The sequence below is a fragment of the Salarias fasciatus genome, chromosome 10 (genome assembly GCF_902148845.1).
Source record: "Salarias fasciatus chromosome 10, fSalaFa1.1, whole genome shotgun sequence".
NCBI lineage: Eukaryota > Metazoa > Chordata > Actinopteri > Blenniiformes > Blenniidae > Salarias > Salarias fasciatus.
Window position 1 is genome coordinate 27351193 of NC_043754.1, and position 26975 is coordinate 27378167.

General features: G+C 53.7%; 1 protein-coding gene across 1 annotated transcript in view; it reads left to right on the plus strand.

Moving 5' to 3' along the window:
- vps37d (VPS37D subunit of ESCRT-I) overlaps nucleotides 1-7721 on the plus strand; it is a 30374-nt gene extending 22653 nt beyond the window's left edge. Inside the window, 3 exon segments of the mRNA XM_030101599.1 lie at nucleotides 1179-1261; nucleotides 7100-7242; nucleotides 7244-7721. Coding sequence (XP_029957459.1) covers nucleotides 1179-1261; nucleotides 7100-7242; nucleotides 7244-7580 — 563 coding nt within the window. The 3' untranslated portion in view covers nucleotides 7581-7721.
- Nucleotides 7722-26975: the final 19254 nt, after the last annotated feature.

The following is a 26975-nucleotide window of genomic DNA, read 5'->3' on the forward strand; positions in this document are numbered from 1 at the left end:
GGGGTGTTTGGGGGTGATTCGGGGTGATTTGGGGTATTTTGGATGATTCGGGGTGTTTCTGGACAGTTTGATTTCTACCTTCATGTTTGGAAGTGTTGTCCGTTTCCCTGGAAACCATGTCATGGTGCCAGGTGAGCCCTGCTGACTGAAGTGCAAACCACTGCCCCACTGTGCCGGTCCGTGCGCATCAGGCCAGACCTGAGTCTCCCTCAGGACCACAGGGTTCCAGAGACCTGGTCTTCAGACTGATGGGCTGAGCAGAGGCATCCTGGGAAACAGCAGCAGTTAGCGCCTGGCTGTCAGCGCTGTTTGGTGGTGGTGGTGGTGGTGGGGGGGGAATCCCAGCGTCACGGCAGATCAGCGCTGGACGGGTGGATGTGTGCTGGAGGGGGAGGGGGAGGGGGGCGGTCCGACCGGCTGTGATTGGACGTGTGTCCTCCGCTCATCGTCTCATGCTTGGCCTCCAGGTAAACTGTGACTCCTCACTGACTCCCTCCGCTGGCTGTTCCGCCTCCGGCCTGCCCCCCCCCCCCCCCCCCCCGCCAGCTGTGGAAATGTGGGTCACATGCTGCTGCTGCTTCTGGCCGAGTTCCTGGCTGTCACCTCGCATTACGCCCCCCCCCCCCCCCCCTCCTCCTTCTCCCCTCGTCTTCCCCCGGTCCCTCCTCCTCTTCCTCCTCCTCCTCCTCCCGGTCTCTCCTCCTATTCCTCCTTCTCCTCTTCCTCCCGGTCTCTCCTCCTCTTCCTCCTCCTCTTCCTCCCGGTCTCTCCTCCTCTTCCTCCCGGTCTCTCCTCCTCTTCCTCCTCCTCCTCCTCCCGGTCGCTCCTCTTCCTCTTCTTCCTCCCGGTCTCCCCTCCTCTTCCTCCTCCTCCTCTTCCTCCTCCTCTTCCTCCCGGTCTCTCCTCCTCTTCCTCCCGGTCTCTCCTCCTCTTCCTCCTCCTCCTCCTGGTCTCCCCTCCTCTTCCTCCTCCTCCTCCTCCCGGTCGCTCCTCTTCCTCTTCTTCCTCCCGGTCTCCCCTCCTCTTCCTCCTCCTCCTCCTGGTCTCCCCTCCTCTTCCTCCTCCTCATCTTCCTCCTCCTCTTCCTCCCGGTCTCTCCTCCTCTTCCTCCTCCTCCTCCTCCCGGTCGCTCCTCTTCCTCCCCGTCTGTCCTCACCGCTGTCCTTCGTCTCTTGCAGAGGGCGGCGTCCAGAGGCGGGGTCTCCAGACGGCGCAGAACCTCCTGCAGGAGGAGGTGACTCGAGCAGAGGAGCAGTCTGAGGTAAGGGCCTCCTGGGAGCAGTGGAAAACGCCCCTAATGAGGCTGGTGTCAAATTACAAGCAGCCTGTCTCGATTGGCTCATGGTTGCAGAACACTGCCTCCTCCTCATGGAGGAGAGGAGTATTGATGTTTGGCTAATGTTCATGTTTAGAGCAGAGGAGGAGCTGAAAGAGAGGAGGAGAGGAGAGGAGGAGGAGCTGATAGAGAGGAGGAGAGGAGAGGAGGAGGAGGAGCTGATAGAGAGGAGGAGCTGAAAGAGAGGAGGAGGAGCTGAAAGAGAGGAGGAGGAGCTGAAAGAGAGGAGGAGAGGGGGAGGAGCTGATAGAGAGGAGGAGAGGAGAGGAGGAGGAGCTGATAGAGAGGAGGAGAGGGGGAGGAGCTGATAGAGAGGAGGAGCTGAAAGAGAGGAGGAGAGGAGAGGAGGAGGAGGAGCTGAAAGAGAGGAGGAGAGGAGGAGGAAGTCCTGCTGATCCAGCTGTCCTCTCAGCAGAGCCTCCACCTGGAGCGAGCCGGTCAGGGTATGAAGGTCCAGCTGGTCCAGCCTGGGGTCAGGGCTGTCCTGTCCTGGCAGTGAGGCCTGGCAGTCCGGTCTGAAGCGGTCTGAAGTGGTCTGAAGCGGTCTGAAGTGGTCTGAAGTGGTCTGAAGTGGTCTGAAGCGGTCTGAAGCTGTAAACAGGAGCGGGTCATCCTGGCTCACCGGTTCCTCAGCAGGATTCGACATCTACATTCAGGGAGTGTGGGCGGGGCCTATATCTACATTCAGGGAGCCTGAAGTCTCAGGAAGCCTCTGACAGACATGTGAGCAGATCATGAGCAGATCAGGATCCCTGTGGATCCGGATCACATAGTGGATCTGCAGAAAGCTTCACCTCTGCAGCGCCGTTGAACCCGAGTCCGGTCCAGCTCCTCTGACCTCCGTCGGGAGGTGGAGTCTTCTTCACATCGACCCGCTCCCCTCCCCCTCCCCCGCCTGCGATCAACAGCAGTGGGTGGGCCGGCCCTGAGGGTCAACATCCGGGCGAGGCTCAGTCAGGATACCGGTCCGAACACAGCGCCAACCCCCCTGGATTCGGTCTGGACAGACGGCGTCTCAGCCTCACCATGACTACCGCTACGTCTCAGTCCATCAGTCCATCAACGACCATCATCCGCACCCGGACCTGCACTACTGGACTTCAGTACTTCTGTGTTTAGGTGGTAATACATTTTTTGCTGCTGCAAACAAGTTGCCAAATCATGCTAACGGGTGCTAGCGTGCTAACGGGTGCTAGCGTGCTAACGGGTGCTAGCGTGCTAACGGATGCTAGCGTGCTAACGGGTGCTAGCGTGCTAGCGGAGCTGGTTGAAGGGAGCTGTGGTGGTGCAGCTGAAGCTGAGGAGCTTCAGATCGGCCCGGCGGCGCCGCGGTTTGGAGCCTCTCTACCAGCCTGGCTGTCTGCTGACGGCATGACGCTCCTGAGCTGCCTTCAGGTCCGGCGTGGAATTCTGGACCCATCCCTGTAAGAATGTGGACATGCAGTCAGTTTCTCAAGACAATCGGTCCAACAGAACCTGAAGCTCCAGGTTGGTCTTTCTGATGGAACTCCAGTTCCTCTCTTCTGGTTCTGGTCCTTGGACTCAGTTGGACGTCTCAGATGTTTCCTGGTTCCACTATTACTTCCGGTGTGGGTCTCAGTCCTCGTCCTCCGCATCAGATCAGGCCTCATGAGGACTTTAAGGTAAGATCAGAGACTTTATTATCCTTGTACAACGAAATTTGTTTGGAAAAACCCGACAATTTGCAGCAGTGCAGATCAGAATAAAAATAAATAAAAAGTACTCTCACAAAATACATTTAAATAAGGAAGCATCAGAGGATGATCTACAAACATAATAAAGTGGTCAGTGCTGCTAAAGTGGTCCAGTGTCTAGTAGGATTCTTAATGCACAGATGAGTCGGAAGGGGGTGTCTGAGTGGTGGGGTGATGGCTGTGGGGTGTGATGGATGGCGGCCACAGCTCTTGGGAAAAAGCTGTTCTTCAGTCTGCTGGTTTTTGTTTTTAGTGTCCGGAACCTTTTCCCTGATGGGAGAGGGGCAAACGGTCCATGGCCAGGATGTGTGGGGTCTCTGGTGATGCTGCTGGCCTTTTTCCTCAGCCAGGCTAACAGACAGAGTCCAGGCTGGGAAGCTGTGCACCCACAATCCACTGTGCAGCTTTTACCACCCGGGCCAGGTCCCTTCTGTTTCCAGCGGTGCCGCTGCAGAACCAGACCGTGCTGCAGCAGCACAGGATGCTCTCAGCCGTGCTCCTGTAGAAGCTGATGAGAAGCTGTGAGGGGAGCCCGGCCTTTCTCAGCCTCTGCTGAGCCTCTTCACCAGGTGGGAGGTGTTGGCGGACCATGTGAGATCTCTGGTGATGTGGAGGCCCAAGAACCTGATGTTGCTGACCCTCTCCACCTCCTCTCCATTTATGAAGAGAGGGTTGGGGGGGGGGGGGTTTCCTGGCTCTCCTGAAGTCCACAATGATCTCTTTTGTTTTGGTAGTGTTCATCACCAGGTCGCTGCCAGAGCACCAGCTGGCCGGGCGCTGGACCTCCTCCCTGTAGTGGGTCTCACTGTCTCAGATATCAAACCCTCTATGGTCGTGTCATCAGCGAGCTTCTCGGTCGTGTTGGAGGGGTGGATGGACAGTCATGTGTCTAAAGAGTGAAGAGGGCCGGGCCGAGGACGCAGCCCTGAGGTGCTCCGGTACTCAGTGTGAGTGTGGATGACACTCTGAGGTGTGCCGGTCTGGAAGCCGTGGATCCAGGAGCAGAGGGTGGAGTCCAGTCCCAGGTGGCCTGGTCATCAGTTTATGGGGGGAGATGGTGTTGAATGCTGATGTAAAGTCAATAAAAAGCATTCTGACGTAGGTGCTGGGAGCCTCCAGGTGGGTCAGAGCCGTGTGCAGTGCTGTGGAGACGGCGTCTTCTGTTGATCTGTTTGCTCTGTAAGCAGCCTGGTGTCTGTCCAGATCAGCAGGAGTGGTGTCCCTGATGTACCAGCCTGTCCAAGCACTGCATTAATACTGGAGTCAGGGCAACAGGACGGTAGTCACCCAGACATTTCACTGCCTGTTTCTTCGGCACGGGCACTACGGTGGTGGACTGAAGACATGTGGGGACGACAGCCTGTTGTAGGGACTGGTTGAAAATGTCCGTGAACACGCCTGCCAGCTGGTCTGCACACGCCTTCAGGGCTCGGCCCGGCACCCCGTCTGGTCCTGCTGCCTTAGCGTCTCTGCAGCTGTGAGTCCAGCTGGGACCCTCTGGGGGACCAGAAGGCCTCGGTTCCTCCAGGACTCTGAGGTTCCTCATGGTCGAAGGGAGCTTCTCCGTCTGGCTGGGTGTCGGTGCGAATCCCGCCACAGCCTGCTGCTCAGAGGCTCCGTCCCGGGGACAGACTCGCTGCACTATCAGAACCCATAAGACCTCAGGGGGGGCTGGTTTGGACTGGAGGTGGTTGTGGTGGACACAGGGCCACAAGGACTCCAAGTCACACCTGGTGCTGCAGGTCCTGGAGGACTGAGGGTTGAACCGACAGGGATCGTCTGCTGATACTGGTCTCTGTCCTCCCGCTGGTCTCTCTGTCCTCACGCTGGTCTCCTTGTCCTCATGCTGGTCTCCTTGTCCTCACGCTGGTCTCTCTGTCCTCACGCTGGTCTCTCTGTCCTCACGCTGGTCTCTCTGTCCTCACGCTGGTCTCTCTGTCCTCACGCTGGTCTCCTTGTCCTCATGCTAGTCTCCTTGTCCTCACGCTGGTCTCTCTGTCCTCATGCTGGTCTCCTTGTCCTCACGCTGGTCTCTCTGTCCTCATGCTGGTCTCCTTGTCCTCACGCTGGTCTCTCTGTCCTCACGCTGGTCTCTCTGTCCTCACGCTGGTCTCTCTGTCCTCACGCTGGTCTCCTTGTCCTCATGCTGGTCTCCTTGTCCTCACGCTGGTCTCTCTGTCCTCATGCTGGTCTCCTTGTCCTCACGCTGGTCTCTCTGTCCTCATGCTGGTCTCCTTGTCCTCACGCTGGTCTCTCTGTCCTCACGCTGGTCTCTCTGTCCTCACGCTGGTCTCCTTGTCCTCATGCTGGTCTCCTTGTCCTCACGCTGGTCTCTCTGTCCTCATGCTGGTCTCCTTGTCCTCACGCTGATCTCTCTGTCCTCATGCTGGTCTCCTTGTCCTCACGCTGGTCTCCTTGTCCTCACGCTGATCTCTCTGTCCTCATGCTGGTCTCCTTGTCCTCACGCTGGTCTCCTTGTCCTCACGCTGGTCTCCTTGTCCTCATGCTGGTCTCCTTGTCCTCACGCTGGTCTCTCTGTCCTCATGCTGGTCTCCTTGTCCTCACGCTGATCTCTCTGTCCTCATGCTGGTCTCCTTGTCCTCACGCTGGTCTCTCTGTCCTCATGCTGGTCTCCTTGTCCTCACGCTGGTCTCTCTGTCCTCACGCTGGTCTCTCTGTCCTCACGCTGGTCTCTCTGTCCTCACGCTGGTCTCCTTGTCCTCATGCTGGTCTCCTTGTCCTCACGCTGGTCTCTCTGTCCTCATGCTGGTCTCCTTGTCCTCACGCTGATCTCTCTGTCCTCATGCTGGTCTCCTTGTCCTCACGCTGGTCTCCTTGTCCTCACGCTGATCTCTCTGTCCTCATGCTGGTCTCCTTGTCCTCACGCTGGTCTCCTTGTCCTCACGCTGGTCTCCTTGTCCTCATGCTGGTCTCCTTGTCCTCACGCTGGTCTCCTTGTCCTCATGCTGGTCTCCTTGTCCTCACGCTGGTCTCTCTGTCCTCATGCTGGTCTCCTTGTCCTCACGCTGGTCTCTCTGTCCTCACGCTGGTCTCTCTGTCCTCACGCTGGTCTCTCTGTCCTCACGCTGGTCTCTCTGTCCTCACGCTGGTCTCTCTGTCCTCACGCTGGTCTCTCTGTCCTCACGCTGGTCTCTCTGTCCTCACGCTGGTCTCCTTGTCCTCATGCTGGTCTCCTTGTCCTCACGCTGGTCTCTCTGTCCTCATGCTGGTCTCCTTGTCCTCACGCTGGTCTCTCTGTCCTCATGCTGGTCTGCTTGTCCTCACGCTGGTCTCCTTGTCCTCATGCTGGTCTCTCTGTCCTCACGCTGGTCTCTCTGTCCTCACGCTGGTCTCTCTGTCCTCACGCTGGTCTCCTTGTCCTCATGCTGGTCTCCTTGTCCTCACGCTGGTCTCTCTGTCCTCATGCTGGTCTCCTTGTCCTCACGCTGATCTCTCTGTCCTCATGCTGGTCTCCTTGTCCTCACGCTGGTCTCCTTGTCCTCACGCTGATCTCTCTGTCCTCATGCTGGTCTCCTTGTCCTCACGCTGGTCTCCTTGTCCTCACGCTGGTCTCCTTGTCCTCATGCTGGTCTCCTTGTCCTCACGCTGGTCTCCTTGTCCTCATGCTGGTCTCCTTGTCCTCACGCTGGTCTCCTTGTCCTCATGCTGGTCTCTCTGTCCTCACGCTGGTCTCTCTGTCCTCACGCTGGTCTCTCTGTCCTCACGCTGGTCTCCTTGTCCTCACGCTGGTCTCCTTGTCCTCACGCTGGTCTCTCTGTCCTCACGCTGGTCTCTCTGTCCTCACGCTGGTCTCTCTGTCCTCCCGCTGGTCTCTCTGTCCTCACGCTGGTCTCTCTGTCCTCACGCTGGTCTCCTTGTCCTCATGCTGGTCTCCTTGTCCTCACGCTGGTCTCTCTGTCCTCATGCTGGTCTCCTTGTCCTCACGCTGGTCTCTCTGTCCTCATGCTGGTCTGCTTGTCCTCACGCTGGTCTCCTTGTCCTCATGCTGGTCTCTCTGTCCTCACGCTGGTCTCTGTCCGTCCCACAGGAGCTGCTGGAGAGGTTCATGGAGGGGACGGTGGACCTGGACCGGTTCCTGGACTCCTTCCAGAGCTCCAGGAAGACGTACCACGTCCGCCGGGCTCAAGCCGAGAAGCTGCAGGAGTTCATTCAGAGCAGGAGACAGGGGGGGGGGGGGGGGCGTCCCGGACCCCCACAAGGACAGCGAGCAGCCGCAGGACCCCCACAGGCCCAACGGCTTCACGGCACAGGGCCCGCTCCGGGTCTTCCAGGTCCGCTACGGCCTGACGCCCGCCATCCTGCTGCCCCACTACCCCGCCGCCCCCCCGGCCCCCGCCCCCGCCCCCGCCCCGGACCCCCCGCCGGGACATGTCCCGCTGCCGCCGCACGGCCGGCCCGTCGGCCTGCGGGTCATCGGACAGCTGTCGGGCGGCTGGCCGGCCGGCGGGCGGCCGGTTCGAGTCCAGCAGCTGTACAGGCCCCAGCAGCCCGAGCCCCCCTACCGATAGACCACCGGGGGGGGGGGGGGGCCCAAGCCCCTGGTCCAGACCCTGGTCCAGACCCTGGTCCAGACCCTGGTCCAGACCCACACCAGACCCACGCCGGACGGGACGCTCCGGTCTGTCTCCGTCTCCACACAGCATGAAGGACAGACCGGGTGAAGTGGACGGGGGGGCGGGGCCAGGGGCGGGGCGGGGAGGAGCCTTCAGTTTCTACACACACACACACACACACACACACACACACACTGACCAACCATTAGCATCTGTCTCCATGACAACGGGATGCTCCGCCTCCCAGGTGATCGCCGGCTGGCTGTAACCTGATCCGTGGAGCCGGGGTGTCAGGGACCCGGTTCGGGTCCCGCGGTTCATCCATAACATTATGACCGCCTGCCTCCACCCGTCACGGTCTGGACTCCGCCTCTCTGCAGTGCCAGCCTGGAGGAACGTGTGCAGTGGTTTGTTGGGTCGGCTTGACGCCCCCCTGCATCCCCGTCCTCTGATGGACACTGACCCTCACAGGAGGGGTCAAACGGGTCCAGAGCCCTCCAGCAGGGACCCTGCTCATTCATGTCACTGGGTGGTCTTAATGTTGTGGCTGACTGCTGGAAGCCGTCTCTGTCCAGCAGGTCCCCTCCTCTCCTCCAGGGGGCAGCAGATCTGAGAGACAGGAGGATCAGCTGATCCAGAGTCGGCTGCTGGACTCAGACCCCCCACCCCCCCCAGAGCAGGTCCCCCTGTGGTCCACTGCACACGGATTGAGAAGCACAGGAAATGGGTGATGTTGTCCAGAGAGACGCTCCAGGTCTGTCCAGCCTCTTTCTTCAGCTCGTGTCCGTGGAATCGATCCAGGGACCTGATGGTGTGAGGACGGAGGGGTTCATATTTATGTCCAGATATTATTTAAACATCTTTGTCAAACAAACTTATGATTAAAATTGAATTTTAAAATGTGACGTGGTTTTTGGCTCCATTTTACATCTAGAATCCAGAACTATGTCTTCAGATGCAGAAAAAGCCATCAAACCTGTCCACTCTGTCCTCTCTGTCCTCTGTCCTCTGCAGAGAGGGACCAGACAGGACCCTGGCCAACACCGATATAGAACATAAAATGAGTCTCTATGCAGATGATGTTACTTTTCCTGCAGAACTCTCAAACCTCTATTGACAAATCCTCGTTGCAGTTTCTCAGTTTCTCTCCACTGGTTTGGCTCATTTCTTAAAACAGGAAGTACATTTTCAGAACTCAGAGATCTGTAGTGGAAACAGTCCAGCTCGGCGCCGTAGATCAGCTGCTGAAGCTAACACCTCTGACGGAGCGGTGGGAGATAGCAGCTGCGCTCGTCAGGGTCTTGGGCCCTGAAGGTTCTCAGGGGGTCTACATGAGAATCAGTCTCCATCAGGAACTGGAACACTCCTGGTTCTGAACAGGAAGTGGATCAACTCTGAGTATCGTTAACTAGAACTGTCAGAATTAATCAACGAGGCTGTGATCAATCATCAGTCAATATTCTAATGGACTGAACCCAGATGGTGGACTGGACCCGGACGGTGGACTGGACCCAGAGGGTGGACTGGACCCGGAGGGTGGACTGGACCCAGAGGGTGGACTGGACCCAGACGGTGGACTGGACCCAGAGGGTGGACTGGACCCGGAGGGTGGACTGGACCCGGACGGTGGACTGGACCCGGAGGGTGGACTGGACCCAGAGGGTGGACTGGACCCAGAGGGTGGACTGGACCCAGACGGTGGACTGGACCCGGAGGGTGGACTGGACCCGGAGGGTGGACTGGACCCAGACGGTGGACTGGACCCGGAGGGTGGACTGGACCCAGAGGGTGGACTGGACCCAGACGGTGGACTGGACCCGGAGGGTGGACTGGACCCAGACGGTGGACTGGACCCAGAGGGTGGACTGGACCCGGAGGGTGGACTTATATTATATTCATATTTATTTTGCCTGCTGGAGCCCCTTCATGCTACAACCAGCCTGAAACTGTCAGCAGGAAATACTCTGAATATTTTTGCCAAATGTTAGTTTGGAAAAATATACGCAAATATACTGAAAGCTGTTATTTATCCCGGATGAGGAGGATGAAACCGTGTCTGCTGCCTTCACAGAGGATCCAGAGTCATATCGAGATATGTTAAATAACATTTTTAAAATATTATTCTGAAATAATAGATAATATTAGATTAAATAGGATTAATTATTTAACATAACATGATGTGTGACATAAAACAGCTGCACAGTCCATCAGCCACTTATTTATGCTACTTTACAATGTTAAACATGCTGAAAATGATGAACCTCAGTGAGATGATGCCGAGGTCTTTTGAACAATGTTTCTATATTTCATCTTGAGCTGCTGCCATGTGGCTTCTCCCCTGCAGGATTACAACTAAATGAAATACTTCATTGGTGACCATTCACACAGTTTCCCTGTAATAATATTGATTATTCAGTAATATTCTGATATAAAGGACTACATTTAAACTTACTCACTGACACGGGCAGCAACTTTCTGCCACGGCATCTCCCTCTCCTTCACTGCTGCAGCAGTGTTGCATTTTTTTCTGAAACTGTGTTCCAGCTTCCATACGTCGCTCTCTGCTTCTCTGTTGCCATGGTGACTCGTGGAATCGGCGCTCCATTGATGCTGGCTTTTTATAGTTGTCGTGCACGTGCTAAACTCCAGGTGAAACTACTTGAAGTTGAGTAATCCAGCTCAAATCAGCTGTTGTGGAACCGAAAACCCAGCGTTTCCCTTCAGAGGAGATCCACAGAGTTCAGGATTTCCCTCAGAGTTTTTTCAGCCTGGTGGTGGAATAGACCCCTGCTGTTCCTCTCCCTCCTCCTCCTCCTCCTACTGGTGGAAATACAGCATGAACCCAGAGTGCCACCTGCTGGAGCTACGATGTCAACTCAACCAGTCAGTCTTTGCAGCTGCCGTCACACACCCGGCCTCGCAATGCACGCTGGGTAGTCGCCGCCATGTTGGAGTGAAAACAAGCATTCAGGAGCAGAGGTGGGAGGTTGGAGCCTGATCAAGTCATCTCCATGCCATGTTTTTGCCCTCACCATGTACCACAGACAAGCTGAGGAGCAGGGTTGATTAGATTCACCTGGTGTGAGACATGGTCAGAGCAAAAACATGGCATGGAGATGACTTGATCAGGCTCCAATCTCCCACCTCTGTTCAGGAGCATGACGCCCTGCCACTACTCCAGAGGAGCTGGATCGATGGAAATGACCACAGAACGGTGAGGACATGAAACATGTTGTGTTTGGTTGAACAGCTGTGTGAGAAACTTGATCTGAGCTGCTGCTGTGAAATGTGAAGCTGGGTTCTGGTTGGTTCTGGTCCTGACGGCAGGCGGTCGGCTCAGAGAAGATTCCGCCTGCTGTCTCTAAAGAGCAGATTTTCTGGTTTCATATGAGGCCCAGCATGGTGGAGCAGACGGTTCTGGTTCTGGAGCGTTCTGTGTCTGGAGGTGCGGGGGAGGGGGGGTGGGGGATTGTTGCGTCTGGATTTTAAAGTTGTTCTAAAACAAACACTCGGTGGTCACAGTGCAGCTGGAGCCTCAGTCAGTGAGATGAAGGCTTCTGGTTTGAGACACAATGTAAAGAAATCCTCCTCACAGCATTTCTACAATTCAATTTCATTCAGCAGACGCTTTTGTCCAAAGCGACGTCCAACACAAGCAAGAATACAGACATAAGAAAGAAAGAAACCATTAGTAAATGCTTCAATTGCTTCCAGTGCGATTGGTCAAGGGAGCTGCCATCAAGTTGCAGAAGAGGAGCCACTACCCCCCCTTTTTTTATTTTATTTTATTTATTTTTGTGTGTTTCAACTTAGTCAGTGGTACATAAGTTCTGGGTTTTAGACCACCTGACCTATTCTTCCCCGAACATGGGGTCGGATTAGGACCCTAGGTGTTCTCTGAACAATTGAGTCTTCAATTGTCTTTTGAAAGTAGAAAGAGACTCGGCGGAACGCACCGAGTTAGGAAGTTCGTTCCTCCATCTGGGAACAACAGAGGAGAAGAGTCTGGCTGGAGGTTCAGAGCCGAGCTGGACTGGAAGCTCCAGACGTCTAGAATGTGAAATAATTCTCAGCATCTTAAGGCAGCCATACCAAAGTGAAATCAGTTCTCGTCATCATGTCCTCTCTAAAGCAGTGGTGACTGCTCATTAGGGGCAGGTGGAGCACAGCGCCACCAGGAGTCACCATCAAGGACTGCCGGTAAACTGTTATGAATTCTTTAAGATTATCTGAAAAATCTGCTGCTTCATTGAGACGAGCTATTTTTGTTTTGTCAAGTGGGGCTCAGACTGCAGCGTCATGTCCACACTGAGAGCTGATTGGCTGCCGCCGATGTAGGCGGGTCCTGATTAGGGACTGACAGGGACACGTGACAGTTTGGCGCCGCTAAAGCTAAAGCTAAAGCTAGCAGTCGGAAATCAAAATGAATGAAGGTGATTGAAAAGTTTATCCTGAAGAACCGCCGAGCGTCTTTCTTTTAAAGTGAGTCCTCAGCTTTGGTGAGTGAAAGCATACTGTCAGTCTTTTTAGATGTGCGTGCGCACACACACACACACACACACACACACACACACACACACACACACACACACACACACACACACTTTTCAAAACAAACTGACGCCCTTGATTGCAGCAGTGCGGATGCACAAAGTGACGACCTCCAGACTTGCTCAGCTGGAATGTCTGCACTTGTGCCGCTGCTGCAGAAGCTCTTGTGTTCTTGGACGTAGCACCAAGTTTTTGTTTGGAAACTGGAAAAATAAAGCACAACGTCATCTGGCTGATAAAGGAAAACATGACGAAAGAGAGACGTCAGTGGACCAATCACACTGCACATGGAGGGAAGCCTTCTTGGTGAAAGTGTTGTTTTTCTGTCATGAGAACAAAATCAAACATAATTCTTTACAAACCATTTACAAAATACACACACAGACAGACACAACACACACATTAAACACAAGCGTGTTGTCCACAGATGGCCGTTTGCCAGAGGCATGCTGGTCCCACCGTGGACAGCGATCACAGCCAATCTGAAATATAAAATATGTTACTGTATCAAATTCTAAGTATTGGACTATGGATGTACTTCAAATAATTGTAACGTAACTTCAGACCACGACTGTGATGATTACTACTCGCTTATAGCAGATAATTTGGCGGCCGTGCCCAGTACGGCTCGCCAGGTCCGTCCTCCTCCCCACAGCGCCGACTGTTTCTGTTTAAAACACGAAGCAAAGATCCTGGGGGTGTTCATGTTTATCCATCTATTACATATACAAATACAAATGTCTCAGTAACATTTTGGAGATTAGCTGTGTTTTACTGAGTCAGCCTTTGACTGGTTCACTTTACATCACTCAACAGAATTCATATGAAAGTTTCAGAGCTTTCAAATTCAACCATGAACATACCAGTCTTTAGTAGCAGCGCTAAGCGATCTCAAAACGATGAAATGATGCCGTTCCAGGTCCTCAGGTGGCGTTTCATATTCTCTCCCTTAATAATGCTCTCAGCAAACTGAAAGTAGACATGAGCCATTTATTGTTAAAAAGTCGTGTATTTGCCATTGTTTATGGACAGCTGTGGCAGTACAGAGGCTTCACACAGGCATAAATATTGGTTTATTTGAGGGATGTCCCGATCAGGTTCCGAGTCCGAGTCTGCTGGTTGGGATGTTCAGAGGGTCGAACGGCGTCTGTCTGCTCTGCTGACAGCTGCTTCCAGAGCGGATTGTCTTAAAGCAACATCTTAAAGGAATACTCCACCCAAAAAACGATTTGGCCTCATTTTCTACTCACCCTCATGCTGAGAAACACTCTGGAGCACTTTTTTGACGTTTCAAATGCAGTTGGAGATGTTTGGGGATTTTCGTGGTCAACAAACAGGGACCGACAGAGCCCGACAGAAAAAATGGTCCATAAAGTCCACAAATCGTTCCCATTTTCCTTCATACTGCTCGTCCGCTGTAATCCAAGTGTCCTGAGCGCGTAACGTCCATAATTAATTCTTAACGAGGTCATTTAGTACATTTTAAGAGCCCAAACAGTGTGCTCTCGTACAGCTCCAGTGCATGTCTGCACGCAGCCTGAACTACGGAAGCCGCGGCAGACCAAGCAACACGCTTGTGCCCTTTCAGCAGGACACCGAAGTCAAAGCTTTAAAACAGCAGCCAATCACTTTTGTGATTGTCCACAGCTCGGTCACTCACAGCAGAATATAAACAGCGGAACTTCTTCTTCTACGCTTGCAATTTAGAAAAGTAGTCGCTGAAAGGGCACAAGCGTCTGGCTTGGTCTGCCGAGGCTTCCGTAGTTCAGGCTGCGTGCAGACATACACTGGAGCTGTACCAGAGCGCCCTGTTTGGGCTCTTAAAATATACTAAATGACCTCGTTAAGAATTAATTATGGACGTTACGCGCTCAGGACACTTGGATTACAGCGGACGAGCAGTATGAAGGAAAATGGGAACGATTTGTGGACTTTATGGACCGTTTTTTCTGTCGGGCTCTGTCGGTCCCTGTTTGTTGACTACGAAAATCCCCAAACATCTCCAACTGCATTTGAAACGTCAAAAAAGTGCTCCAGAGTGTTTCTCAGCATGAGGGTGAGTAGAAAATGAGGCCAAATCGTTTTTTGGGTGGAGTATTCCTTTAAAGGGACGTGAACACAGCCCACCACACAGCCAAAGCGGACTTTTTTTTTTAATACTGAATTTACCGGTAACTAGTTGCCACAGCCCCAATTCAAGTCGTCACTGACTTCACCGGACCCAAGCCAAGTCGGGCCCCGATCACCTCGGCCCCGACCGCCCCGAGAGGCGAGGGGCAAGTAAACCAGCTGGCGGAATACACCTGGGCGCCTGACACCCAGTGTGAGAGACAGACTGCATGTTTTTTTTTTGTTTTTGTTTTTTTTTAATTCATCTTCTTGGGCGGGTGTCAATCTACTTGGGCAAGCCGCCCAAGTAAAGTTTATGTAGGGGAAATTCTTGCAGCCGGTGAGGCGCTCTGATTGGTTCTGCCTCTTGCAGCCGGTGAGGCGCTCTGATTGGTTCTGCCTCTTGCAGCCGGTGAGGCGCTCTGATTGGTTCTGCCTCTTGCAGCCGGTGAGGCGCTCTGATTGGTTCTGCCTCTTGCAGCCGGTGAGGCGCTCTGATTGGTTCTGCCTCATCCAGAAAAATAAAAAGAAACAGAGTTTTGAGTCTTCAGTGCTCCTCAGCATCAGTGTTCTGCTTTTCTGCTTCTCCTCTGGCCTCATTTCACCGACCCCCCCCTCCACTGGCCTGCTGGAAGGAGCACTGTGGCCTGGAAATGGCCCACGGGCCACGGTTTAGCACCTCTAGTTTTTATTCAATCTATCTTTTTCAGAAGCAATACAATGGAGGACAAGAAGGATCTGACAGAACAGCAGCAAGAACAGAGCTACTCACAGAATGAAGTTACAGAGAGAGAGAGAGAGAGCGAGAGAGAGAGGGGGAGAGGGAGAGAGAGAGAGGGGGAGAGAGAGAGAGAGGGGGGGAGAGGGAGAGGGGAGAGAGAGAGAGGGGGAGAGGGTCTTTCCTCTCCGTCACCTCCTCCTCCTCCTCCACTCCTCTCTCCTCCGTCACCTCCTCCAGCTGCGTCCCCCTCAGGACAGGTCCTCCTCAGGTGTCCCTCCTGTCCTCCTGAAGCGTCTCATGTTGTCCGTGGTGGAGGACAGGGTGTAGTCCGTCCCTCCATGCTGTGGTGGAGGACAGGGTGTAGTCCGTCCCTCCATGGTGTGGTGGAGGACAGGGTGTAGTCCGTCCCTCCATGGTGTGGTGGAGGACAGGGTGCAGTCCGTCCCTCCATGGTGTGGTGGAGGACAGGGTGCAGTCCGTCCCTCCATGGTGTGGTGGAGGACAGGGTGCAGTCCGTCCCTCCATGGTGTGGTGGAGGACAGGGTGTAGTCCGTCCCTCCATGCTGTGGTGGAGGACAGGGTGTAGTCCGTCCCTCCATGGTGTGGTGGAGGACAGGGTGTAGTCCGTCCCTCCATGCTGTGGTGGAGGACAGGGTGTAGTCCGTCCCTCCATGCTGTGGTGGAGGACAGGGTGTAGTCCGTCCCTCCATGCTGTGGTGGAGGACAGGGTGTAGTCCGTCCCTCCATGGTGTGGTGGAGGACAGGGTGTAGTCCGTCCCTCCATGCTGTGGTGGAGGACAGGGTGCAGTCCGTCCCTCCATGGTGACTGAAGCTCAGGTTTAATTCCTGGTTGTTGTTCAACACCATGAAGAGCTTCTTCTGCAGCTCACAATGTGACGGAGGTCAGGGTCCGTCCAGCCAGAGGACAGCGTCCTCAGAGGAGACACCACCTGTCCAAACCTGGACAGGGTGTTAATAATGTCCACGTCTCTGATATAAGGAGGAACGTTGCCCAGGAGGACTCTTCTAGCCGGTGTGGACAGAGGAGGACAGGAACCAGGTCTCTGATGTCCACCAGCTGAGACCACGGTGTTCACTGTTTCCTCCTCAGTAGCAAACATCACGAATGCTCCACTCATCCTGGCAGCGGAGACGATGTTAGCAGCTCCAGTCATCCCTCCACCGCCTGGACACACTCCTCCACCGCCTGGACACACTCCTCCACCGCCTGGACACACTCCTCCACCGCCTGGACACACTCCTCCACCGCCTGGACACACTCCTCCACCGCCTGGACACACTCCTCCACCGCCTGGACACACTCCTCCACCGCCTGGACACACTCCTCCACAGCCTGGACACACTCCTGCTGGACGCTCCTGGAACAGGGGAGAAGTCCCAAAGACTCACTTTGTCTGGTCAGACTCTGCAGCCTCACCAACACCTCCCACTCCCAGCATGCACCGAGAGAGAGAGAGAGAGAGAGAGAGAGAGAGAGCGAGGGAGAGAGGGAGTCCTGGTCAGGCCTGGTTGCCAGGTCTTGAACAGCTGAGCTGGGCCGGAGTGCGGCAGCAGGTTGAGCCGTGGACTCATGATGACGGAGACGTCCAGAAGAAGAGAAGAGGAGTGGGGCCCGAGGGGCAGATGGAGGTAAAGGATGGGATCAGCAGGGGTCAGGGGTCAGTCTGGAGGTGCGGTCTGGACAGAGCTGAAGTCATCTGTTCAGGGTTTCCATTTGAAGAAAGCGAGCGGTACTACCGGTTGAGAGAGGACGGTCCGTCTCCGGGCCAGCCGGACCTGATGGAGGGTGTGGACTTCTACACCGTCTGGACAACTGCCGCGTCAATCACGTCTGACTGTAGAGCGCAGCGGATCGCCCAGATGAAGCCAGGAAGGAACTCGTTTTGACCTTCTGTCCTCAGTTCTTACTCAGAACTGTTGCATTCTGGGACAGGAAGAGAACATGTGACTGAACCTGCAGGGGAAACCTGGTTCCTGTCTCATGGATGGACTGCGGTGGACAGATCTGGGCTGGAAAGCGACTGCAGCTCTTCTCGCTGTATTAATGCTCGCTGGCTCAGGGGAGTCTCTGTGGCTTCTCCCCATCAGGGATCAGCAGACTTCGGTGCTGCTGCTCCCGGGCGAGGGCCGTCCCCGTCTGGCGCTACGAGCAGTCACTGTATTTTGGTACCTTTGGTATTTTTCTCCATTCAAGTTTAAATAATAAACTCATAACTCTGATAGAGCTGATTGAAGTGAGGCTTGTTCAGGACTCCAGGACACCACTGTGCTGTACTGTGTGATTCTCAACACACTCAGTCAATCAATCAGTGTATTTTTGTACAGCCCAGTATCACAACAACAGCTGCCTCAGAGGCTTCAAGATGTTACTCTGAAAGAAAACCTTGAAGATTTGCTTAAAAACATCCTGGAAACAGTTTGCACTCAGGCTTTTTCAGTACATGTTCCTGCTATATGTTCTCATGTACTGTCAATTGTTTTTTGTGCTTTTCAAACTGTTAAGCACATTGTGACCAATTGTGTGTGAAAAGCGCTATACAAATAGATTTTACTTACTTACTTACTGTAATCAAATATAACTTCCTCCCAGGAACCAGTAACCTGCACGTCACGTACCATAACAAGAGTTGTGAAGACATCCACTAAATGATCATAAAGCTAGAAGTTATATTTATTCAAAATATTCAACTAAAGTGAATCATTTTTTTCAGCAACATCATATTAACATGATAAATCTGTATTTAATGATGAATAATGTTATGAAATAATGAAGCAGTTTTTATTTGTTGAACAATTCATTACTTGTGTTATGTTGATTTACTCACTATAAATGTCTCAATGTTCATTTTCTTTTGATAAATATTCTCAAATTTGAATTTCTCTTTGCATCTAATGTAGGTATATCACAAATCAAAACCAAAATACAGTTCAAATCCAGTTTATTTATGAACGACAGACAGTGATTCTTCCTCCAGTTGCTTCTGAAATCCCAGATCTGCAGTAGCACAGTTCAAACATTAAAACAGCAACATTCCAGCAGCCTCTGGATCAGTGCCCTTTGAAGAATACAGCTTAAAACACCAGCAGAGCAGAGTGCTCGCTTTGTCTTCAGCATCGAGCTGTGAGCAGGACTGGCAGCAGCCTCGGTCCACAGCCTGAGCCTTCCTGATCACAGCAGGGAGCCGGGCAGCCGAACGGTCCTCCACGACAGAACGTCACTCTCATTCACAGTTCCACAAACACCCGGAGGTTGTTGTCGTTCCCGCTGTTTGTCTCGGCTGCTGCTCTGCTGAACGGAAACGGAGCGACGGCAGAGTTTCGGACGGCAGCTTCCCCCGGACGGCTTGAGCTTCTGGAGCGGCCCGATCCGCCCAGCTCCAGGAACCCTCCAGCAGCGCAGTGCTGCTGCACGGCGAGGGTCCGGTCCGGCCCGGGACCCGCTCCCCCAGCCCCGGGGGCCGCGGCTCCCAGGATGTGCCGAGCGGCGTCGCTGCAGCGTCCACCTGCAACAAACACACAAACACACAAACCAACCAACAAACAAACCCTGCAGCGGATAGCGGGCGGATCTGTGCTCCAGATCAGTGAGCAGACCACTGCCTGCACCAGACCGGTCTCCGGGACTCCGTCCTCCTGGCTGCTGCTGAGCAGGGCTGCCTCGCTCAGAGGAGGTCACTCCTGCTGCTGATGCTGGAGTGAGAGTGGCGCTGGAGCCACTGCTTGATTTGTTGTTGTTCCTGGAATGAACTAGCCTGACGCTCCAGACGGACAGTTTCATGTCCGCCACGGAAATATTTCACAAGTCCATCTGGGTAGCCGCTCTTCCGATTTGATTTCGGAGGCGGGACCTTCAAAACAAACCGTAGCTGGCGATTGGACGACCGTTCGAACCAAAGAAGAAGAGGATTGGACGACCGTTCTAATTGACACGTGACACACTCACCACAGACCAGTCCGCATGTGTGACGGCGTGTGACGGCGCTCTGTGCTGCTGAGAAGCAGCAGACATCGTTTCCTGGCTAAAAGGCTTGAAGTGATGTTCTGTGCTCCTCTTTCAAAGAAGAAACTGAGTCTCTTTCTTATAAAACTGCAGATGTTGCCGTGTCCACGGAGATCGCTTCACACGCCACCATTGTTTTCCCACTTTCATGCGCTTCCCGCTGTCGTCACGTTTCTCGTCACTTCCGCTCTTCTCGCAGATCCAGTGGCGGATTTAACAAATTTGGGGCCCAAGGTAAAGGCAGGAATGGGGCCCTCTCAAATGAGAAGACAACACACACGCCATTTTGATACTCACAAGTTGCTCATCTCCACACGTCGACAACTGACCCTCCCAAACAGGTGTTGACGTCACTGTTACACTTGCTGGTTGTTGTGGATATTGTATTTTATTTTGATTCATGCTGAGTTTGAACTTGATAAATACCATGAACAGTAAAGCCTCAGTTGCAACATCTGTCTCATTAAAACCATCTGCACATGGGCGTCAGTTTAGGGGGGAACGGGGGGACGGGGGGGACGTGTCCCCCAGCCACTTGTTGCCAGGGGTATTTTTTTTCTCCACCTCACACAAATCCTCCACGTGTAGCCATTGTAACCCTGGTTATTTTCAGTAGTAATTAACATTCCGACGCTCCTGAACGCACCATCCGCTGATTGCAGAGACGCACACAGACGTTCACGAGGATTAAAAAAATAAAAACAACGTGCTTCTGCTCTAAATGTGCTCTGTTCCACTGGAACAGTTACTTGGGACCGAGTTGGTCGGGGCCGAGTTGATTGGGGGCTGGGGTCGAGTTGGTCGGGGGCCGACTTGGCTTGGGGCCGGCGAGGTCAGGGACAGCTTGTCTTGGGGTCGTGGTGGGCTGCTGCTGCTGGAGCTGCTGCCACAGTGAAGTATGTCGTCACTTTGGGGCATTTTGAGAGCAGCTTTCTGCTTTCCTCCTTTTTCCTTATTTTTTCAGCACCGCTGGGGGAGCTTCTCTTCATTGTCTTTTTCTTTTCTGTTCTTTTCTCTTCTCTGCTCTTCTCTTGTCTTCACGCCGTTTGTTTTCGTATGTTTTGCTGCTCTTCCTGGATCCTCTCTGCACATGCGCAGTAAGATGGACTGATCCAATGTCGTGGAGACTGAAGGGGGGGCCCCGAGACACACATAATACAATAAGCATTCTGCTGGCATTTTAGTGACAGGATTTCAATCAAAACATAATTAATGTGTACAAATAAGTAATAACTGTATTAACCATAAGTGTATGAGGAGTTTTATGGGGCCCCCAGGAACTTGGGGCCCTAGGCAACTGCCTAGTTTCGCCTAATGGTAAGTCCGCCCCTGCGCAGATCCCGTCTCTTTTTCCTGATTGGGCCGGTAAAATTTTAACCGGGTGAAACCACTGGTCAGCGGAGCGCTACAAGATGGGATCTGCAGGATTTCAGGAACTGAATCAGGCCCATCTGCTGTGCAAGGTTAGGAATGAACCAGCCATACATGCATTTATATGCAGTTTTTAGGTCTAAACAGCAGGCGGCGCTGTGGTCAAAAACAGATAAGTAAAGCTCCAGGTGTGTGTGACAGGAGAGCACATAGAGTGTCAGTGTGTCTGCATGGCAGTGTGTGGAGGAAGTCCTGAGAGGCTTTCTTCAGCTGGATGAACGGAGGCGGCCGTCCTCCACTGACAGTGAACTGAAGCGATAGAAATGGATTCTCAAGTCTGGAGACACACAGAGCACTGGACATCCGTTTCGCTTTGATAGCCCAGAACACCCGTCCGGACGCTCGCCCGGTGGTGAACATTTGCTGCAGTAGGCGGTTTTACTGCAGCAATAAACTGCATTAAATACACAACCTTTAAACAGGTCAATGCAACACAAACTGCTTCACAGGCAGTCTCCAAAGCTCCTCTGTCTGGCCGAGGTTCAGTCTGAGGCTGCAGATGACAGCAGCCGGGTTTCAGTACTGAACCGTGATTCCATCGGACTGGGAGGCAGAGGCCTGGCTGCAGGGGGTCTGATCGGAGAGCTGCATGGAGAACAGGTAACACGAGCCAAGACTGACCACACATCAACACACCCCTGTGGGGCCGACCCCGTCTAAATAAGTGCCACTGTTCACGCGTGAGGCAGCAGCAGGGAAGCTATAAACTTTACAAGCAGAATGACTGGAACTGAACTGCAGAAACCAGGAAGTGTGCAGGTGGGAGGAGCTGCAGCTGCTCCAACACCTGAACTGTGACCTGCTCGCTTCTGAGCCGGTACCGCCCCACCCCCGACCCAGTGTGTCCAGGTAACGGCCTCAGCCGGGCCCACAGCGCCTCCCCTCGTCAGGCGGTGAGTTCTGGAGTGTAGGGTCCAGTTTGGACTTGAAGCTCTGATTGAAAGAAGGACGTTGTGGTGATTCTCCTGAATTCCTCCCTGATCTGAAATGAGAAAAGATCATCAAAGCTGGGCTGACGCTGCGACGCAGAATGAAGGAGGGTCAGGAGGACCTCTGGTCGGGCCATTTCCAGGCCTGTAGGTCCTGGTGGTGGAGTAGCAGGCTCTGAACTGTTGGGGTTCCATGTTTTCCTCCCTCAGCTCCACAGAACTCAGCCGGCCGTCCCTCCTTGACGCCAGCAGCAGCTGGACTGTCCCTCACAACCTCAAGCCTTCCGTGAGAGAGGTTTTCTCCATTTTGTCCTGAATCACTTTGGCGTTGCTCTTCCTAGCCTCATTGAGAAGGTCCTGTCTCTCCAGCTCCAGCCTCCAGCTGCTTTCTCCTCCTGGATGTGGAGGCTCAGGACAGGGCGCTTCACTGCTTCTCATTTTAGCCATGTGGTAATCGAGGCGTTGCTGCCGTCCGTACATCCATGAAGACGAGGCTCCAGGCTCCGGTAGGCTGGAAGCTTCTACAGCTGCCGATATTTGAAGACCAGAGGCAGGCAGTGTGCTGGACTTCCTGCTTCCTGAAGGAGCCTCTCGGCGTTACATGAGGGGGGGCATCACGAAATTTGTTGGCCTGGATGCTGGTGGATGCTGTGGGGGCGGAGACAGAAGGACGGCGTCCCATGAACTGAGTGAGGAATGTCATCCGGAAACACTGGTAAATGCTAATGGACTGCACTTGTATAGCGCTTTTTACCCTGCTTGACAGAGCCCAAAGCGCTTCACACTGCAGTATCACCCTTTCACTCCATACCGGGTGGTGGTAAGCTACGACTGTAGCCACAGCTGCCCTGGGGCAGACTGACGAAAGCGAGGCTGCCAATCTGCGCCATCGGCCCCTCCCACCACCAACCATTCACTCTCACAACTTTCATGCTAGGCAATGTGGGTGAAGTGTCTTGCCCAAGGACACAATGCCAGTTTTACACCTGCAGGAGCGGGGATCGAACCGCCAACCTTCCAGTTATAAGACGACCTGCTCTACCAACTGAGCTGTCGCCCCAAACTGGAGCAGTGTCTTCATCAGCAGGAGTCAGTGTGAGGGGAACTGAAGGTTAGTGTGTCTCCGTCTCTGTCCTTCACCTGTGGACATGACAGTGAAGGACTGAGTATCAAACTCTTTGTCCATGTGCATCACAGCAGAACTCCCTCTGAGCAGCTGCCAGAAGCTCCTCCAGTGCCAGGGACTCCATGTGGGGGGGTTCACTTCAACTCAGACGTCACCAGGAGTCTCGGTGGAGCAGAACTTCCAGAGAACGCAGAGAACAGGCAGGATTTCACAGGAGCACAGTGTTCTTCTTTGCAGTGAGATCGTACACCCCAGGAGATGCTGGTCGGCAGTCGGCAGAGTTTACTTCCAGTAAAGGCGTGGACTGTCCATCCACCTGAAGATATAACTGCCTTCACAGCTTGAGCACTTGGTGTGGAAGTGAGTACACTCGGTGTTGTCAGTGGGCTGTGTGTGTTCGCTGATAAAACATTTTCTTTTGACATTTGAACCACGTAGCTGCTACGCAGTCATGGACTGGTGCTGTTTGCCACAGGCTTCAAAATGTTTCAGGAGCGGCTTGTCTGTCGCTCTGTCTGCTCGGCCTCGGCCCTCAGTCCATCACAGCGCTCTGTGTGCGACGCTCTGGAAAACCAACGTCTGGTGGAAAAGCACTGCTCAACCCGCCTGTGCTCACAGACCCGGCCGTCAGGTTGCAGCCGCCGTGCCTGCTGCTCCTGCTGAACTTCATCAGAAGAGGAAGCCGCCTCAGCAGCTCCAGCCTTCATGGACGTTACCACCGGGACGCCTCGGGGACAGTTTGTCCCATCTTTCCACTAGGGTGACCAACCGTCCACTTTTACCCAGACATGTCCGCTTTTGACGTCCTGTCCGGGGCGTCCGGGCGGGTTTTTTAAATTCTAGGAAATGTCCGGGGTTCGTGTTTCTCAGCACGTGAACGTAAACTGACCGGCGCTCTGCTCACAATACTATGAGACTTTGTTGGCCGACGTAATTACCGAGAGTGTGAGCTGATATGCGCCACGCGCACACACACGCACACACACACACACACACACACACACACACACACACACACACACACACACACACACACACACACACACACACAGACGGAGCGGAGAAGACGGTGCTGTTCAGACAGCGGAGCGCTTCTTCTTCTGTGGTGTTTAACGGTGGATGGCACCATGTCAACAGGCGCAGTAGCGCCTCCTATCGCTATAGAGTGGGATCAGAGAACAATCTGAATTCTATTTATTAACCCCGGTAATACAAGGTATGAGATCAACGCATTCCGACTGTTTACAACACTATTTATGGAGATCTGAATTCCTTATCTACATAATTTGACAGCGGAGCAGGAAAAGCCTAAACTTAGGAGCAGCTTCTCAGATGAACTGCAAAAAAAAGTTCCAACATACCGAGATGAAAAACAGAATGTAGAAGAAAAGCAGGATGAAGAAAACAATTAAAGATTATAAGTATATATCCATTTCGTTTGTTAAGTTAGTAATTTGGTGAGACTCTTCTGATCTTCTATCTTATTACAGTTATTAAGAAATATATTGTTGAAACTGAATTTTCTAACAGAAGATTCATATTTAGAACATTATTATTTGTAAAGAGTCAAGAGAGTTATTATTTTGTTACAAGTTTTTACATTTCATTTTATTTTGTCGAAGTTAATTTTGCATCACTGAAGCATTATATAAGCATGTTCATCAACCTCTGAGAAGCCTATCTGAACCTGTGTCTCGAGCCAACCCCCCCCCCCCCAGGTCCTCTTTTTTGAAATTCAAAATATGGTCATCCTACTTTCCACTGATATGGAAACTGTTGAATGATTCTGTTGAGCTCCATGAGGGAAAACCAGTTTTTATTTTTTTTAAATATCCAAACGTGAAGCCTCTGGACCTGATGGTACAATGCCCTCAGGCAGATCGAGCAGGGCATCAGCTGTTCACCTGGTGTTGAGTAGTTTTATTCTGGCTTTGGTAATTATTTCTAAACACCCTCCATGTTCACAGTAGCAGCTGTGTGAAACTACCAGCTGGTCTGGATTCAGTCTGTCCCCTGGTGTCAGACCAGGTGAGGTCCTCACTGTGAGTCTGGACTGGGCCAGAGCTGGACTCCTCGTCCCTCTGCAGTGGGGTTCAGTGCCCTCCAGCAGCCTCCAGCGGCCTCCAGTGGCCTCCAGCACCCTCCAATGCCCTCCAGCGCCCTCCAGTGGCCTCCAACGCCCTCCAGCGGCCTCCAGTGCCCTCCAGCGCCCTCCAGTGCCCTCCAATGCCCTCCAGCGGCCTCCAGTGCCCTCCAGCACCTTCCAGCACCCCCCAGCACCCTCCAGCGGGCTTCAGCACCCTCCAGTGGCCTCCAGTGGTCTCCAGTAGCCTCCAGTGGCCTCCAGCGCCCTCCAGTGGCCTCCAGCGGCCTCCAGCACCCTCCAGCAGCCTCCAGCGGCCTCCAACGCCCTCCAGCGCCCTCCAGCGGCCTTCAGCGCCCTCCAGCGGCCTCCAGTGGTCTCCAGTAGCCTCCAGCCCCCTTCAGCAGCCTCCAGCGCCCTCCAGCGCCCTCCAGTGGCCTCCAGCGGTCTCCAGCGGCCTCCAGCCGCCTCCAGTGGTCTCCAGTAGCCTTCAGCGCCCTCCAGCGCCCTCCAGCGGCCTCCAGTGGTCTCCAGCGGCCTCCAGCGGCCTCCAGTGGTCTCCAGTAGCCTTCAGCGCCCTCCAGCGGCCTCCAGCGCCCTCCAGCGCCCTCCAGTGGCCTCCAACGGCCTCCAGCTGCCTCCAGCGGCCTCCAGTGCCCTCCAGCGCCCTCCAGTGGCCTCCAACGGCCTCCAGCTGCCTCCAGCGGCCTCCAGTGGTCTCCAGTGGTCTCCAGTAGCCTTCAGCGCCCTCCAGCGCCCTCCAGTAGCTTCCAGCGCCCTCCAGCGCCCTCCAGTGGCCTGCTCTGTGCTGCTGGGACACAGCTGGACTGGTCTTCATGACGGCTGGTGTGATGCTGTCGAGTGGAGCTAGCAGAGACCAGACTGCCTTGTCCTGATTTGATCAGCCCAGCTGGACCGCCTGATCCCGATCCCGATCCCGATCCCTCCAGATCAACCGACGAATCATCAGGTTTTAATACTGCTGTGTTCTTACCCTGCTATACATGATACCTATTCAACTCATTTGAACGAGGGCTGTCAAAAGAACATGTCTTCATTGTGATTAATCACAATTTCCACAGTTTATCGTGATTAATCACATTTTTAATTGAATGTTTAAAATTCAGTTGTTTTGCATTTGAAGGCAGTTTAAAGCCCATAATGTAAAATATTTCACATGAACACAAAGAACCTCCTCACATTATTGGATTTTATTTCAAAATAAAGTTTGATGTGGACCAACTGAACACAATGTCTCCGTCAAATACAGTTTTAAAGTAAAAAAAGAGGGAAGCCCTAACCCTAACTTTAAACTTTAACTTTAATTTAAAAAAGTTAATCATATGACCGGAACAGTTTACTCCACGGCGTTTCAGGTAAAAAGACGCCGCTTGTTCATTTTCCTTTCAGAAAAGTTTCACATTTCCATGGGAACCTGTGGACATCTGCCGAAACGGCAGAATCTTCATGTTGGGCAATAGGTGGCGCTCTTGGTTGTTTTAAACATGAACAATGGAAGCACACTGTTTCCATGGAGACGGAGCTCTGTTGTCAGACGCTGAGTTGTGTCGTGGTGTGAGCGTCACCAAGGAAACACTGGACGCCGTCTGCGATCTGCAGACCACGGGCAGGATGCTGGACCGCAGGTTGAGAGCCGCTGATCGATCCTATTGATGGATGTGTTTTTTCTCTGTGTAGAAACATGTTGATGCAGAAAACACAAAAACAGTAAAGAGAGCCGTCAGTGAATTTTTTTTTAAAAAAGGTTTATTCAAACTAAGGATGTTTGCTTCCCTGAGAAGTTCCAGTCTGCAGACCGACTGATCCCCGCTGTAGACCACAGCAGGTACCATGAAGCCAGATCAGTCAGCGGGGGACAGTGGAGAGGAGGGGCTTCTCCCCTCTAAAGCTCTCACTTTTCATCCCAATAGGCTGAGCCGACAATCTGCTGGAGGAGAACCTGCTGTCCCAGACCGGACCGGACCGGACCGGACCGGACCGGACTGGACCGGCTCTGAGCTTCAGTCCCTCCTCCTCATGAGGAACAGCCAGCTCTGGTGCCACGCTCCCCAGCAGCGCTCAGAGCGAGACTGCAGGGTGGAGACGGGAGGGCGGAGACAGGAGGGTGGAGATGGCAGGGTGGTGACGGGAGGGTGGTGAGGGGAGGGTGGAGACAGGAGGGTGGTGAGGGGAGGGTGGTGACAGGAGGGCGGAGACAGGAGGGTGGAGACAGGAGGGTGGAGACAGGAGGGTGGAGATGGCAGGGTGGAGACGGCAGGGTGGTGAGGGGAGTGTGGAGACAGGAGGGTGGAGACAGGAGGGTGGAGACAGGAGGGTGGAGATGGCAGGGTGGAGATGGCAGGGTGGAGACGGCAGGGT